Here is a 15,908-nt window from a genome sequence, read left to right on the forward strand (position 1 = left end):
ATATTAGTGGAGGCTTGCTTTGGCCTCAGTTTGTTACCATGGTATCCTTCATGACACAGCACACGTGACGGGGAATTCATTTTCCCACAATGCTGCTGAGGCATTTCCTGAGTTTCTTGCTGGTGTCAGTGGGGCCTCCACTTAGTGGGGCTGCAGACCCAGCAGAGAGAGAAGAGGTCACATTCCTCATGCTTCCTTGACTCTCTTCTTTTGTCTCTTTTGGTGCTCTGGACACTTGTGCTGGTCTGAGTGGAAACCAGTCTACTTTGAAAACTGGTGTAGGATAGTTGGCGATACTGTGTATATTGATTTAATATAAAAAAATATGGAAAACAAAACTCCTCTTTCTGTATGTTGTAAACTGAAAATGACCTGACCCAAACTTTGACTCCAACTACCCCTGCTGCCCAACCCCCACCGACTGTCTTCCGGCTGTTGCCCTCTGGGACTGTACTGGATGAGGGAAGAAAGGGAGGCCAATGTCTGACCTCATACAGACAGCTGCACTCTCTTTGTCTCTTAAATGTGTCCTTAACTGAAAAACAACAGTAGAGACGGTTTGTAACTGTTACAGAGAGCAGAATACCTGACAGCGTTTTCTTGAGAATCTTCATTTTGTGGATTTATTTACCAACAATTTCTTGAGTTTGTTTTGGTTTTTTTTCTGAGCAAACACAGATCTATTTTAGTTTTCCTGCAAACATGTTTTATTGGAAAACTTTTCTTCTCGTTGTGCGCTATCCATCGAAGTTTACTCACATGCATGGAGCCTCCAGCCTTTGCTTCTGTTCACACTCCCTTTGTGTGTACTTGGTGTAAGATACTCCGACACAGGCCAGCGCTACAGCACATGCCTCTGACTGTAAGTCTGTTTTTAGAAACAGCAGCACTTGTCACTCACACACACACACACACACACACACACACACACACACACACACACACACACACATGTATACACTCAGGCCTGTTTGGGGTTCTCTTTTTTTAACCTTGGAGAGCAACAGTTGATAAGTCACAGTTGTGCCACCCCACCACTACCGGCTCCCCTTCTGCACAGGCAGACTTTAGAGAAAGTCCCATGTGCACCGCGCAGACGAAAGAGAAGAGTGTTTGGATCGACACCGTAACGCTTCCTGACGTTAGCGTTGTCTTTGGGAATTCCGCACCCCCATGGTTTTGGATTTAGGGACGGATGATATGGCAGGATGCCAGAGCGAGGAGGATCTGCCAGATTGCGACTGCGATGTCAACAGGCAGGACAAAATTGAGAATTTCTGTTAAAGCTGTAAACAAATATCTACAGTCTTAAAAAAGAGAGTGAATCAGCCTCATGTGTAGCCTTTGCTATGTAGAATAATGAATACTGTGAGTAGAGTTGAATTGTATTAAAATGAAGGCACATTTCTAATCTTCTTCATTATTATTTTTGTGTAGTAGAGATAGAGATTTAGAGGACTCTCTTCTTTGTGCAATATTTATTTATCCTATTTTAACTCCGTGGTTGTGCAGATATTGTTTAATTAGTGTGTAAAACATATTTGTTAAGTGTTGTTTTAACTAGTCTGGGTTTCCAGCATTGGGTGGAGATTTCCTCACAGGACAGCACAATAGGTTCCAGGCAGTTCAGACAATAGCAGGACTGTCACTGTCACAGTTAGTGTGATATATTGACATCAGAATTAACCTGCAGTGAAGTTGTGCAACAAGTTAAAGCAACTGCAGTTTGTATTTGGACTGATGTGTGCAGTGGATTATGTGTGAGGCTATGCAATATGTTTCCCTTAAATGTAAACAAACTAGTGTATAGTTTGTTCCACCGCGTGATGCCTAAGATTTAGGAATTTCAGGATATAGTGTGCAGCTGACACCATGCAGCACATAACTGCACAGCACATTAGAGCTGCAGGGTGGCAGGTGATAGAAGAGCAGACCTGCTAAATATGTCTGTTGTTATCAGATTATGGTCTTTAGTTTGTTTATGTAATACTAAATAGCCGCCGTCAAGTCTGTGTTGAGACAGTGAGAGTTGCATTGCTCTGCAGGGTGGGGTGTTGAAGCTGGATGCACACACTGTTGTAAGAGTTGGAGGTTGGCTAATTTAAACATGTTTCACATATCATCGATTGCAGTGGTAAGGGTTTGGAAATGTCAGGCGTTTGCAGATCCAAAATGGTTCCCAGTTGTTGTGTAGGGTCAAGTAAGGATTCTTCACTTCCCAACAGAAATATCTGTGCAGATCTGAAATAAAACTCCTCATACTCGTATTACTCTTCTGCTCTGTTTAGCTGAACACGGCACTCAGTGTCTCTTTGTTATTTTGTGTCTACGATGCAGATGTAGATTTCTTTCCGGCTTCAAATTCACAACCAGATCCAAAGTTGTTTCTCTTGTGAATTAAAGGATGTTTTATGTTCTGCATTATTTTTGGTTTGATGTTGTTTTTGTTAACTCTGCATAAATAAACTGAGATAAGCACTATTTCTAAGAAAATCTGACACATTGATGAAAATGTTTGATACTTTCATGCATTTAAAATCACCTCTGATATCTTTTTATTTGATTCTTTAATCATATTAATGATTTACGAGTGATGTTTACAGCGTGTTTTATTGTTTGTTGTTATATTGACTGAGGAAGAATCTGTCAACACATTTCTCCTTCACCACACTGCCTCAGTGTTTATAGTTGTCCCATGTGTTGACTCCCTCTCTGACTCTGTTTTTCTACCAGGGTAAAGAAGTTGAGGGAGACCCTGGTGGCGGTGCAGCAGTTAGATAAAAACATGAGCAGCTTGCGTTCCTGGCTGGCTCACATTGAGACGGAGCTGTCCCGGCCCATTGTCTACGACACCTGCGATGACCAGGAGATTCAGAGGAAACTCAACCAGCAGCAGGCGAGTAGGACCCTGCATAAAACAGCCCTGGTCTAAAGCATAATTGTTTACTGATGTGTTTACAGGTTTATTTAAGAGTTAAAAGTTTTGCAACATATGACCAACATGTGGTAATAACACACGTATTCACACTCAGATGTACAAACACCTTCACAGACACAAACAAACACACATGTATGTATGTACTTTTCTGTAAATACTAAATAATAGCAGAGCAACTAGACTCGAACAGAGTTGGTGGAAAATCAGTGACTCCGTCTGAACCACATGTGGAAATCACAACATGACTCATGCGTACATCTCAAGCTGTTTGTTCTAGCCCGCAGTCAGTATCGCTTTGCTTCCTGCTGCCAAGCTGCCACTCTAAATGTGGACTGGATTCTGAGACCCCACTGACCTCCTTCCTCTCCAGAGCTGCAGAGTTAGCTAACATGTTCATTTACAGTAGTTTAGCAAGCTGACTGTGTTCCTTCTGTACACTATTGAGAGACATTGGCTGAATTTGTTTATGGCACAATAGGAGCTTTGCTTTCTATCATTAAAACATAAAGACAAAACTCACAGGAAGAAAAACCAGGACCACACATAAAACCTTTCAAGTGCTGCAAAAATCAAGCAATTATTCTGAATGATTTGTAGGAGCTGCAGAGGGACATAGAGAAACACAGCACAGGTGTGGCGTCAGTGTTGAACCTGTGTGAAGTCCTGCTGCACGACTGTGACGCCTGCTCCACGGAGACGGAGTGTGACTCCATCCAGCAGGCCACCAGAGGGCTGGACCGACGCTGGAGGAACATCTGCGCCATGTCCATGGAGAGGAGGCTCAAGTCAGTGGATAAATTCACTCTTATACACTGTATAAATATATGTACAGATGCACTTGATGCCAACCAAATCATATTGCCTTCTACAGTACACTATGATACTGCTGACTATACTACTGGTAATCATTAAATCATGTGCTTATGTTTAAAACTGAGAGATTTCTCTGTGCAGGATTGAGGAGACGTGGAGGCTGTGGCAGAAGTTTCTGGATGATTACTCCAGGTTTGAGGATTGGCTGAAGAACTCGGAAAGGACAGCAGCTCTGCCTAACTCCTCTGGAGTTCTGTATACTGTCGCTAAAGAGGAGCTTAAAAAGTTTGAGGTGTGTCTCTTTCACTTTTATAATCTGAATGTGGAGTAAAAGGCTGTAATTTCAATATATGTGCATTCATATACATATCTGAATTAGTAGTAAAGCACAGAGCCAAATGCATGTCTCTTTTTAAAGGTGATGTTTTCATATGTGCATGCTCTAATGTTTTTAAAGTTTCCTGTCAGACATGTGAGCAAAATAAATCTCTGGACAGAGACTGTCAGCCTGTGGGGTAGAGGAAACAGAAAAAAGAGAAAAGAGTGTCATGTTGCTCAAACTCGTCTGCTCTGGTCTGCTCAGCTGCTGCAGTCGATCACTGTGCACGTGCACATTCCTGCTAGCTGACAGTCTGGATCTGTGATCTGCACTTTTGTGCCCAATCATTTCAGTTAAACATAGATTTTGTATTAAGCTTTAACATGTAATGACCATGTATTAATTAGTCTCCCTTTTTTCTCTTTTTTTGGCATTTTCTTTTTCAGTGCAGAACAAAGACTTTACCAGCCATCTATATGCACAATAAAAGGTTTTAAGAAATAATTGCAAACTGGTGTTTACTATTCAGAGCTTTACGTTGTGTTTGTATGTGTGCTTTTTTTGTCGCAGGCCTTCCAGCGCCAGGTGCAAGAGTGCCTGACCCAGCTGGAGCTCATCAACAAACAGTACCGTCGTCTGGCCCGGGAGAACCGCACCGACTCCTCCTGCCGACTCAGAGAAATGGTGCATGATGGGAACAGGCGATGGGATAACTTACAGAAGAGGGTAGCTGCCATCCTACGCAGACTCAAGGTAACATTGGCTCAGATTGTTGACTGAGGTTTGCAAGAGTTAGTTATGCAACTGAGGGTATTTGGGTCTAATATAACAGCTGATTTCCTCCACATTAGTTCTGATGAACGTTTATTCTGTTATTTTATTTGTCCACTGGTGGTATTAATAAATTATGTCCATACAACAACCTGATTAATTTAGAAACAATAAATTGTTGTTTGTATGTCTCGCTCTGTTCATTCAGCACTTCATCAGCCAGAGAGAGGAGTTCGAGACAGCACGAGACAGCATCCTGGTGTGGCTGACGGAGATGGACCTCCAGCTGACCAACATAGAGCACTTCTCTGAGTGTGACGTTCAGGCCAAGATAAAACAGCTCAAGGTAAGACAGACAGACAGACAGACAGACAGACAGACAGACACAATGATTGAATATTGCTTCTTAGAGGACACAACAAGCCAACATGATAGAAAGCACAACTGGGTAACAAAACATGCACAATTAAGGATTTATTAAGCTTAAAAAGCATTGCTCTGACTTTAGATCCAGTACCCCCGGAAAAGCATAGTAACAATGACAATATATGTAAGTTAGTTAAACTCAATAAATGTGTTTGTAATGATGTAAAAATTCGGCCATTGCAGTGCAGTAGTAGTAAATGGACAATGCAGAAAAATATAAAATGCAACCATACAAGTGGATTTTAAAAGCTCCTTTGCTTTGCTCCAGTGCTGAAACTATTAAATTATGCTGGTTGATTAGTCAATCAGCAGAAATCAAAACATTTTAGTAGCTTCCTCAAATAAAAAGATCTGCTTGCTTTCCTACTGTTTGCATTTCTGTGATTTATACATTTTGGATTGGATACATGATTAATTCAATACTCAAAAAGATCAATTATCATTATTCTTAATAACTAATTACTGACTTCTGCTTATGTGTGTGTGTTTCTCAGGCGTTCCAGCAGGAGATCTATCTGAACACAGGGAAGATTGAGCTGGTGTTCAGACAGGGTGAATCTCTGATAGAGAAGAGTGAACCTCTGGACGCAGCCGTCATTGAGGAAGAGCTGGAGGAGCTGCAGAGATACTGCCAGGAGGTCTTCGGACGGGTCGACAGATACTACAAGAAACTCACACGACTGCCTGTGAGCAAAGATACATAGACGACACGCACTTTAATCTAACAACACAACATTATATTACAGTGGAAATTCATGCTGAAACTCAAATTAATAAGAGACATTTAGGCCTGATGCTCATGAAGAGTCATAGGAATCTGATTTCCTGATAAAGTAGTGTTCACTCTATATGCGGGACTACTTTCTCAGTAAATGTATGATGCAAATTACTGCTTCACAGGACAGATTTGCATCAAACAGCTCAAACAGAAGTACTAGCAGGTGTAGCAGGAGTTATTACTGCTAAGAGAAGCTCTGCAGAAGACTTGATAGACAGCGAAAGGTTTCCCGAATGAACTCTAAGTGCTCCGTAAACACATTACAAGATTTACACTACAGCTGTCCTCCCTCACAACCTGTGACATGGTGAAAACATGTGTCCGACATAGTTTCGCGCTGACAGCTGCTAAGGAACAGAATACACACTCACATTTTCATGCACACACGCTCACCTCACGGCACCTCACAAACTGCACTCTTGCACTTCTTAGTTGCACTTTGAGCTTCTATAAACTTTACAGTGTCTGAACCTTTAACCCTTTCTGTGGGGTTTTTGCATTCCTCTTGCGTTATTCTGTCCCTTCTATCGTCTCGCTAACATTCCTCTGTCCTTGTCTCCCAGCTGGCCGACGATGAGCTCGATGGTTCGGACAGAGAGCTGGACATGGAGGAAGGTGGCGACCTGTCCGAGCTGCAGTGGGGGGACTCCTCTCTGCCCCGAGCGTCCAGCCGTCCGGCCTCGGGTACGACCGCCCTCATCCGGGCAGACCGCTCGGGACGCGACACCCCGGCCAGCGTAGACTCCATCCCGCTGGAGTGGGACCACGATTACGACCTGAGCAGAGGCCTAGAGAGCCCCGGAGGACGAGGGCATGGGGAAAGGAGCCGAGGGCAAGAGGAGGAGGATGAGTATCTCAGGACGGCTGCCACGGTGCTGTCAGGTCAGTCCAACTTTACTTCTAGACTGTATGATGGATGGATATTTGTTAACTGCTTGTGGATGTTATACAGGTCTGAAACTTCCTTGAAAGAACAATGCAGTGCAGATTAACATGTGAAATTTATATACAACATATAATATGTTTCTAATCGTAAATTCATAAGAAATAATTGAGCAACTATGTCAAATAAATTCCCTTTTTCCTGTAAATAGAACCAGATCACATAATCTTGTCTTGTCCATTTATTATTATTATTCTTAAATTACAGTAAATTACATGTTATGATAAAATGTTACCAATATTTTCTAATAGATTTGATCAAATTGACTATAGTACTTTATGAATGATAATAGGCCATTTGAAAAATTATTAATGTATTGTTAGCTATTTAACAGATTAACTGGTGTGTTTTTTTTAATAGAACTGATCAAGTAGGAATAGTTGGAGAGGTTTTAGTGATCATTCTTGTCTCTCAAATATGGGAAAATATAGATCACAATAGATGATTACAGGAAGATGTATTTCCAGTATTGTGATGTGTTTTTTGCTGTTGAAGGCACCAACAAGTATTCAAATGATAATTTCTATGGATCTATTGTGAGTTACAGTTTCAGTGGCACACAACAATAAGTAGAAACATCACTCTGCTTTGATGATAAAAAGTGAAACCTCTTCAAAGAGCTGCCCACGTTATAAGTAGTGTCTGTTGTATGTGTCTCTTCCCAGATGTAGTTATCCCTGAGAGCCCAGAGGCCTATATAAAACTGACTGAGAACACATTGAAATCGTCCTCTGGTAGGAAACAGCATGTGACAGGAGAGCATGCCATAAACTAAAATAACTAAAACATACTTTTCTTAACTGAATTTTACCACCACGCAAGGAAGCATCACTCAGACTGCATGTACCACCAACCATAAAAAATCTGTGTGTAATGCAAAGCCATCACTGCATGCTGAGGTCCAGTTCACTCAAAGCTAATCTCAACCATTGCATTTTGACTTGTGTGTTTGTTTTGTGTCATTTATTTCACAGCTAATATCTTTAAAACCTGACTTCTGTGTTCTTTTCTGCCATTACTTGCAGTTATTTTACATTTCAGTAACTAACGCATGCCATCACAGCATCCATTCTACGCCAACAGCATGCTAACGAATCGAACCGTATCCTCCTGGTGTTTATTTGACCCCGTTGTTGCCTCTGTGCAGGTGAGCCAGGCCAGCTGGAGGCCAGTCTCAGACAGCTGGATCAGGCTCTGGATGCAGGACGATACCACCTCCAGCAGAGAGAGGCCACAGGCAACAGCTCCAGCCCCGACGTCGACTCCACATACATGGGCTATGTGAGTTTTTTTTCTTCTCATTTATATCTTTGTCATATACGCATGTCAGTGTGTTTTGCCATTTTCATGTGCACATGTTTATTTTTGAAAGAAAATACACGTAAGTCATATTATTATCCTCCTAGATGCGTCTGATGGGACAGTGTCGAGGCAGTATAGACGCAGTGAAGAAAGCAGAGGGAGAGCTGACTGAAGACGAAGATGAAATGCCAGGACTCACCAACCCCACCAGCACAGACGTCCAAGGAAAGGGTCAGTTATACACACACACACACACACACACACACACACACACATCATCTTTAGGCACTACAGACAGACGACCTCCTCCTGTAAATACTGTGTGGGCTGTGTGTCACACTGGTGATGTTTTCCCTCCCTCCAGGCGTGATCGAGCGCTGGGAGCTGATCCAGGCTCAGTCTCTGAGTGAGAAGCACAGGCACAAGCAGAACCTGCAGCAGTGGCAGCAGCTGATCTCAGATCTGCAGATCATGAGGGCTTGGTTGGGTCAGTCCGAGGCTGAACTTAGCCAGCTGCGAGGGCTCGATCTCAGCACCGACATACACACCTTCCAGCAGAGAATCAAGAAGCTCAAGGTTTGTTTACTGCTTGTCTGTTTCAGTTGTTGTAAGCAAGTTTGTCTTTGTAGACGGAAATCTAATTGCAGCAGAATAATATGCTTTCTAGGAAGCTGTTATGAACTCTTTTACCAAATGATTGTTTGATTTTCTTCAATTATAAATCATTTTGCAGGGTCAGTTTGTTTTATTTTTGTCATCGTACAGTATACTGTCAGGAACTGTACATGAAGTATATTTTGTCTGCAGTAATTTGACCCCACTGGCCTTGTTTATAATGCCCTACTTCACGTGTCCTTCCACTAACCCTCACACACACACTCACACTTCAATACCTAGTCCGGCTGTTGCTGCCTGTAAAGCATTAGACAACATATTAATATTCTATAAATACCCTCCTCTGAAGCCTAATAACATACATCTAACATGTCCCAACCACCTCAGTGTAATTCTGTTGCACTCTCGCCTGTTGGCATACGTTCTCTGCTTCCTCTATCTCGTAGCCACCTACAGTCTGACCTGGTTCACGGTTCAGAGTCGTTATAAATAAACTCCCGCTCTACATGTCGATGCTGTTTTGAATACCTTCCTCTTTGACTCCTCCCCCCTCAGGAGCTGATGAAGGGGATGGATGCCCACAAGTCAGAGGTCTTGTCCATCAATCTGAGCAGTGCAGACTTCCTCCAATCAGAGCCCGACTCTGAGGAGGCGTGGGAGTTGAGGGACGGGCTGAAAGAGATGAATGCGCGCTGGGATCGGCTCGGTACCTCGCTGGAGGACTGGAGGGAAGAGCTCCAGAGGGCGCTGATGCAGTGCCAGGTAACAGAAACACATGCACTCCAGGGAAAGTGTCAAAAGTAAAAGGCCTTTTAATGTTGCACCAACTTTTGTACATAATAATAAAAATAAATCATCTGTGTATGTTTGTCAGGCATGATTTATTTATAATCATAGGAACTGCAAGTTTAGTTTAAAAGTTTTTCATCTCCCTATATATTTCCAGAATTAAGAGTAAGTTAAATAGACAAAACACGAATGAACAAATGAAGGAATAGAAGAGTAGCACAGTGACAACAGTCAATAAAAAGTAAAACACACAACATCTTTCCTTTCAGGAGTTCCACGAGATGAGCCACGGGCTGCTGCTGTGGCTGGAGAATATCGACCGCAGGAGGAACGAGGTGGTGCCCATCCCTCCCAAACTGGGCCGTGAAACATTACGAGCTCATCACAAAACACTGACGGTACGTCTCTGATACGAGGTTTGTGGACAGCAGACACTGTTATGGCTTTAATATGACTCACAGACAGTAAAGTGGAATGAAGATTAATATTATCTGTTGTAAATCCACCTAAAATGTAAACCGTCATGTGATTCTGAGTCCATGCCCTTAATGTATGAGAATCGGTTTGGTGGTCCTTGGTGTACTGTAAAACAGCTTGAGAACCTCTGCTCTAAAGATAACAAATGTTTACACTTTATTAACACAAAACAGGACTAAGAAAGGGAAACAAAATTAGGCGGTGAACTAAAACAAAGATACACAGTAACATTAAATAAAATAGGGTAAAAAAAAAAAAAGTCTACAGACAAAATAAAAATCTTTAAATGAAAAATTCTAACAATAAAATATGTTAAAAGAGAAAGAAAGAATAGAAACATGAAAGCAGAGGTCAGATTATCCCTGAATTAAAAGCCAGATAAAAGAAAAGATATTTTACGACTAAAAACTATTCTGACTCCTCCGTCTGTTTTTATTTTTCCGCAGCAAATCAAGCGCGAGCTGCTGGACTCGCAGCAGAAGGCGTCGTCCCTTCAGGAGCTGTCAGCTCAGCTGCTGGTCAACACTAAACCTCAGACTCTCCTGCTGCAGTCGGAGGCTTCAGAGCAGATCCGGGACCCGCAGGGCAGCGAGTGTCTGGAGGCCCAGGAGAAGGTCCACGTGATCCTGAACCGGCTGAGGCTGCTCCTGAGGGAGGTCAACTCAGACCTGGAGGGGTTGGAGAGGAGACTGGAGGCCGTGGACACTCAGCAGGTGAGAAAATGCTGAATGCAGATTGAATGAAGGAAGATTCACTGTTTCTCTAATATTACACTGAGAATGTTGTTGCTTTGATTCATTCTTCAGGATTGCCTGCCGTTGCCTGTTGGCAAATCAGAAATCTGTCGATCGGCCGCTCCGGTGTCAGAGGTGACCATCCAGAGTCGCAAACGATTGGTAATGTTTTCCCTCTTATTGTCCAGTAGGGGGAGCTAGCCTCTCTCCCTGCTCTATAAAAGACAGCGAGATAACATCACAGCAACGACCTACCATCTCGTTCCCAAGTAGACATCTCATTCAGTAGATCACCCCCTTTATTTGTGATTGTTAATAGAAATGTTTTTCCCTTTTTCAATTTGCTCTGCTAACATTTACATGATAAGATTTGTTGCTGCCCCCTCCCACTCCTCCCCCCCACCCTCCCCTTGTTTGAGATGTTTTTGCTGCCCACGCCATGTTGATCTGCCAAAAATGTACAAGAAAACCTGGCTTTTCGTTTTCACATGTAAAAGCTGTCCTGTAACGGTTGAGTTCATATTTCACTTTGTTTAAAAAATGTTTTTTTTTAAAAAAAGAGGAAATTTAAAGAAATTTATGTTATCTGTAAATATCAGTTAAACATTTTTTGTTTTGACTTTTCAGGATTTAGTCTTGAGAAGCCAGATTTCTTGGTCCAGAAAGTCAATCACCGTCATTGATTATGTTGCTGCTCTTTAGTTTGTTGATGATTCCTTCTCTAGCGATGTTATGGCTCTTTATGTTATTTGGTTTTTCTCTCATCTGAGGCTTTGTCTTCATTTGCCCTTGACTGAAACATTCTTTTCTTTCTTTTACCCCTCCCTGCTCATTACGTGGTACAGCCCCGAGGCAAAAGTAGTCAGGCCTACCCAGGACACCCTGAGAGCGGCCCGCGCCACAGGTACCTCTCTCCTGGACTCTAGAAACACGGGACGATGATGGAACCAAAGCAACGCCTGACTAGACTCTTGATTTTTATATTAAATCAATTAATCCCAATCAGTCGTTTACTCATCGTAAAAGACATGAGATTATTAGATCATTCTGATTTTTAGCCTCTATAACTGATTAGTTTTTTTAAAGGCTTCAACCCTGTGTTCCATGATCGTCCCTTATCCTAGAGACCATGTTACCAGCTCTTAAACGAGTGGGGAATCGCCTACATCAGGCCGCTCCCTTTCTCCTTTAAATGTTTTATTCCACTGCTTCTCTTTGCCCTGCTGCTTTTTTGAATGGCATCATGAAATTACTGCCTTGTCATACTGTTTTTGCTTCTCCTTTTCCCAGAGTGACTATAGCACTCTCCTCGCCCACTAGATGGCATTATCTGAATCCCAGTGACCCCCCCTTCTCCTCCTCCTTTGGCCCTCTTAGCTGTTTTTCTGTCTCGTGTTTCCTTCCTGTTTCATTCTCCTCATAGTTGAAAGCAGGATATGATCCAATAACTCCTGCAGGTTTTTTTTCCTTCTACCTTAACTCCCACTTTCTTTCCTATGTTTCTTTTCCAGACCTCTTAAACTCACCCATCTCTTGACTCTGATTTAACATTCTATGATTTTCATTAAATGCCAACAACAACAACAACAACAACAACAACACAGGCCCGGAAGACTCAGCCTAAACTAGTCTTGCCATGAGTGTTGTAGCACAAATAATGTCTCTGTTTTCCCCTGATATCGTCCTTTATTTTAGAAGTAGGTAACTCTCTATCACATACTAATGAGCTCTGGAAACTGAAATCCAGCCGGCTTTAAAACACGAGCCACGTATAAACACACACACACGTTGCTCACAGCAGCTGTACTGTAGCATCGAGGAGGACTAAATGAAACTGGGTGAAGGAGGGTTGGCGTTTCTGACCCTCCTTCAGCCTCTGTGAGGATGAGCTGCAGTAAGAACATGCTGTTCCTCCCATTGGGAGTCTTGGCTCTAACAGTGGAAATCTCCAGAGAAGCATTTGGCATTTCTCCTGCATCTGTTTGGAATGAGACGTGACATTGAACTCTCACACACTCGGCACAAAAGCCAGAGCTTTGTCCCCCCCCCCAATGAGAGACACAGCCGACTATCTCTCTATGAATGCTTGTGGTTGATTCTTCTTTTTTTTTTTAAGAGTGTGATTGTGCCCAGTGTGTGTGTGTCTGCAGGTCTACTGTACACGTCTGTGTTCAACTCTGTGACTCTTTTAATCTCTCTACCTTTTGGATCTGGGTCTATTTGCTGCATCTGTTGTACTTTTGCTTTCCTTCTTGTTGAGTGTTCATTCTCGTCAGACGTGGGTAAAATAGTATTTGCAAACGTGTTTGTTTTAACCTACTTAAAATGTCAGATTTACTGCAATTTATTGATTAATCTGACAAATATTTTCTCAATTGGTTGTTGATCACTAAAGCTCAGAGTGATGCTTTGAGTTGAAAACTGAAATATATTTTATTTACAATCATAAAAAAGATAAAAAAGCAGCAATTCTCACATTTGAGACGCTGAAGTTCTTTCTTAAAGAATAACTTACTCAATGATAAAATATTAGATTTTTCACTATAAAGACACGCACACAAGAAAAGCTAGAGGAAAGTAAATTTGTCTTGTGCACAGAGCTACAATCTGACTGTACTTTAACACTGACGCTGCAGCGAGACACTGTAAGAATTAAAGTGTTGAAGCTGTCGAGGGTTTTTTTATAACAGCAGTGATTTGCAAACACTAGTGTACTCAGGTCTGTTCTCTGCTGTGTTTAACTTGTGTCTGTGTCCTCCCGCAGCCGGAGCAGATCACCAGGCGCCGCTGGCTGCGTTTCCTCCCGTTCTGACCTCCTGGACGGCGTCTCCTCGTCGTCAACCTCCTCCTCTTCCTCTTCCTCCTCAAAGGGCCAGTCCTTCCTGCTGCGGGTCCTCAGGGCTGCGCTCCCCGTCCAGCTGCTCCTCCTGCTCCTCATCGGCCTGGCCTGCCTGGTGCCGATGACCGAGGAGGACTACAGCTGCCACCACGCCAACAACTTCGCCCGCTCCTTCCATCCCATGCTTCGCTACACCAACGGACCTCCGCCCATATGAAGAAAAGCAGCTGAATATCTACCCAGTGCTTTGCCAAGGACTCCACTGACTCCTGTGAATGTTTCCTCTTCACCCCTGTGCCCTAAAGCAACAAACCCTTCCCCTGCTGGGGAGCGACATGCATGATGAAGTGATTCAGAGGTGATATGAAGACTTCTCTCACTAACATTGCACACCCATTCTCCTGAACCTCAACCCTTTAAAACCTCTCCAGCACAAATGGACCTTCACCTGGAGACCCTCCCACCCTCCTCCCACACTCCTCCAGTCCAAATATTTCACGTTGTTTTAACTTAAATGTGTATTTTATTTTTTAAGGTTTCCGAAAGAAACCTGTGAAATCAATGAAAACAAAGCACTATTTATATACTGTATGTTGGGAGCCAAAGTCGACCGTGCTTTTTGTCCATGATATCCAGTGCTGCTACTATTTATTTAGTGTTCAATCAGTTGATAGATTGTTAGTATTAATGAAGCTAAAGCACCACCTTGAGTGTGGGCTATTGTACCTGACACATTGTACAGCAGACTTGCAGTCTGAGTAGCAATCGTTCACAATGAAGAGTTTGTTTCCAGAACTGGACATCTGAAGAAAAACTGAAGGAAGACGTGACGTATTCATGGTTGACACATTTCAGAAGCTCGAATTTGGAAATGAAGTCTTCATATGATGTTAAAAATCCGAACCTATAGCACTGACATGAGCACTGTTGAAGGTACTGCACTGAAGCCGTCCAGCCAAGATGGCCGACTTCTTTCCCCCAAAAAGCCAAGGCTTATTATTCCTGTTTTTAATTTCAGTATTTAATCAACTGGGGAAAATATGAAAAAGATATTGAGCTCTCTGGTTAAAAAAAAAAAAGTCAACTGATTTGTATATTATTGTTGAAATGCCTTTGAATACAGGCAGTTATTTTTTTATCTTTCTGTTTGAGCATGCACTTGAGAGTCGTCCCCCCCCCCAACACACTTTTGCTTTTAAATAAAGCCAAACAATCACTGGTAGTGTTTTAGTAAACGGCTGTGACCTGGAATAGCGTGCTTTGTAATAACTGCGATAATTATTCTGCGGTGACGAGACGTCGGAATCACTGCGATGTTTAAAACTGAATCTGTAAAAATAAACAACAAAAAAAATGATGAAATATTAAAATGGTTATTTATGTATGTACAGTTTGCTAATGCCGACTTCATGAAGAATACTCTCTTTGCAAATAATAAAACATGAAATATTTACTTCTGTGAATTCTTCCACTTGATTTCTGGGATAGAAACTTTAAGAGAAAACACGGTGATAATATTTTTTTTCCCAATTAATGCTTTTATTTTTTTATGCACAGTAAACGAATGACAATCAGGTCGGGTTTGACTGGACTTACACTGAACAGCTCGAGTGGACAAATCCAGTTCTCTGATCCTCTATGGAGGCTTCCTGTAGTCCTCTCTAAGTGGCACAGATCAGATCTGACAACTTAAGACTGCATCTTTGTATAGTTTTTATTCTGGCAGCATAATTACCTGCATTCACTACACGTCAGTCAACCGTTGGTCTCAGTATATATTTATATTTGTGTACTGCTGTGCTTCGACCACCATCAAAGAAAGAAGATTTAATTAGGAGCAATGTGCTCTTTTATCACAGAGATGTTTAATTAGACCTAAAGCATGTGGACATTTCTAAAATCAGTTACTTTTTCCTGTTTTATTATAATGTTTTATTCTGATTAAATTAAATAATGTAAATATGAAGCGTTTTGTAAAAGGAGGTCTTGAGGATTTTCTGTTTTTCTTTGTGATTATATCTATCTATCTATACATTGAATACATTTGGGATCAGACGGATCAAAGTTATTTGACTTTGAGCTTCGGGGACATAAACCAAACTATTACAGCAGTATTTAGACGTGTATAGCAGCTAATAATAAACACCTGATTGTATCTAGGGCT

The 15,908-nt window shown here is 42.1% G+C and overlaps 1 protein-coding gene across 8 annotated transcripts in view; it reads left to right on the top strand.

Annotated features, from left to right (window-relative positions):
* The window catches only part of syne1a (spectrin repeat containing, nuclear envelope 1a), a 129,061-nt gene extending 113,864 nt beyond the window's left edge, over positions 1–15,197 (top strand). For 5 of the 8 annotated variants that reach the window (XM_051408753.1, XM_051408749.1, XM_051408756.1 and 2 more), the window contains 17 exons: positions 2,734–2,896; positions 3,536–3,723; positions 3,893–4,043; positions 4,641–4,823; positions 5,050–5,187; positions 5,762–5,953; positions 6,609–6,927; positions 7,654–7,722; positions 8,136–8,269; positions 8,395–8,521; positions 8,655–8,866; positions 9,461–9,667; positions 9,964–10,092; positions 10,618–10,884; positions 10,978–11,067; positions 11,751–11,809; positions 13,670–15,197. In XM_051408753.1, the coding sequence (XP_051264713.1) occupies positions 2,734–2,896; positions 3,536–3,723; positions 3,893–4,043; positions 4,641–4,823; positions 5,050–5,187; positions 5,762–5,953; positions 6,609–6,927; positions 7,654–7,722; positions 8,136–8,269; positions 8,395–8,521; positions 8,655–8,866; positions 9,461–9,667; positions 9,964–10,092; positions 10,618–10,884; positions 10,978–11,067; positions 11,751–11,809; positions 13,670–13,961 (2,920 nt within the window). In that variant the 3' untranslated portion in view covers positions 13,962–15,197. Of the gene's footprint in view, positions 1–1,079; positions 1,257–2,733; positions 2,897–3,535; positions 3,724–3,892; positions 4,044–4,640; positions 4,824–5,049; positions 5,188–5,761; positions 5,954–6,608; positions 6,928–7,653; positions 7,723–8,135; positions 8,270–8,394; positions 8,522–8,654; positions 8,867–9,460; positions 9,668–9,963; positions 10,093–10,617; positions 10,885–10,977; positions 11,068–11,750; positions 11,810–13,669 lie in introns of those variants that run through there. The other 3 variants (XM_051408752.1, XM_051408755.1, XM_051408759.1) reach the window with 2 other exon arrangements.
* Positions 15,198–15,908: the final 711 nt, after the last annotated feature.

The sequence above is a fragment of the Dicentrarchus labrax genome, unplaced genomic scaffold (assembly GCF_905237075.1).
Source record: "Dicentrarchus labrax unplaced genomic scaffold, dlabrax2021, whole genome shotgun sequence".
Taxonomy (NCBI): domain Eukaryota; kingdom Metazoa; phylum Chordata; class Actinopteri; family Moronidae; genus Dicentrarchus; species Dicentrarchus labrax.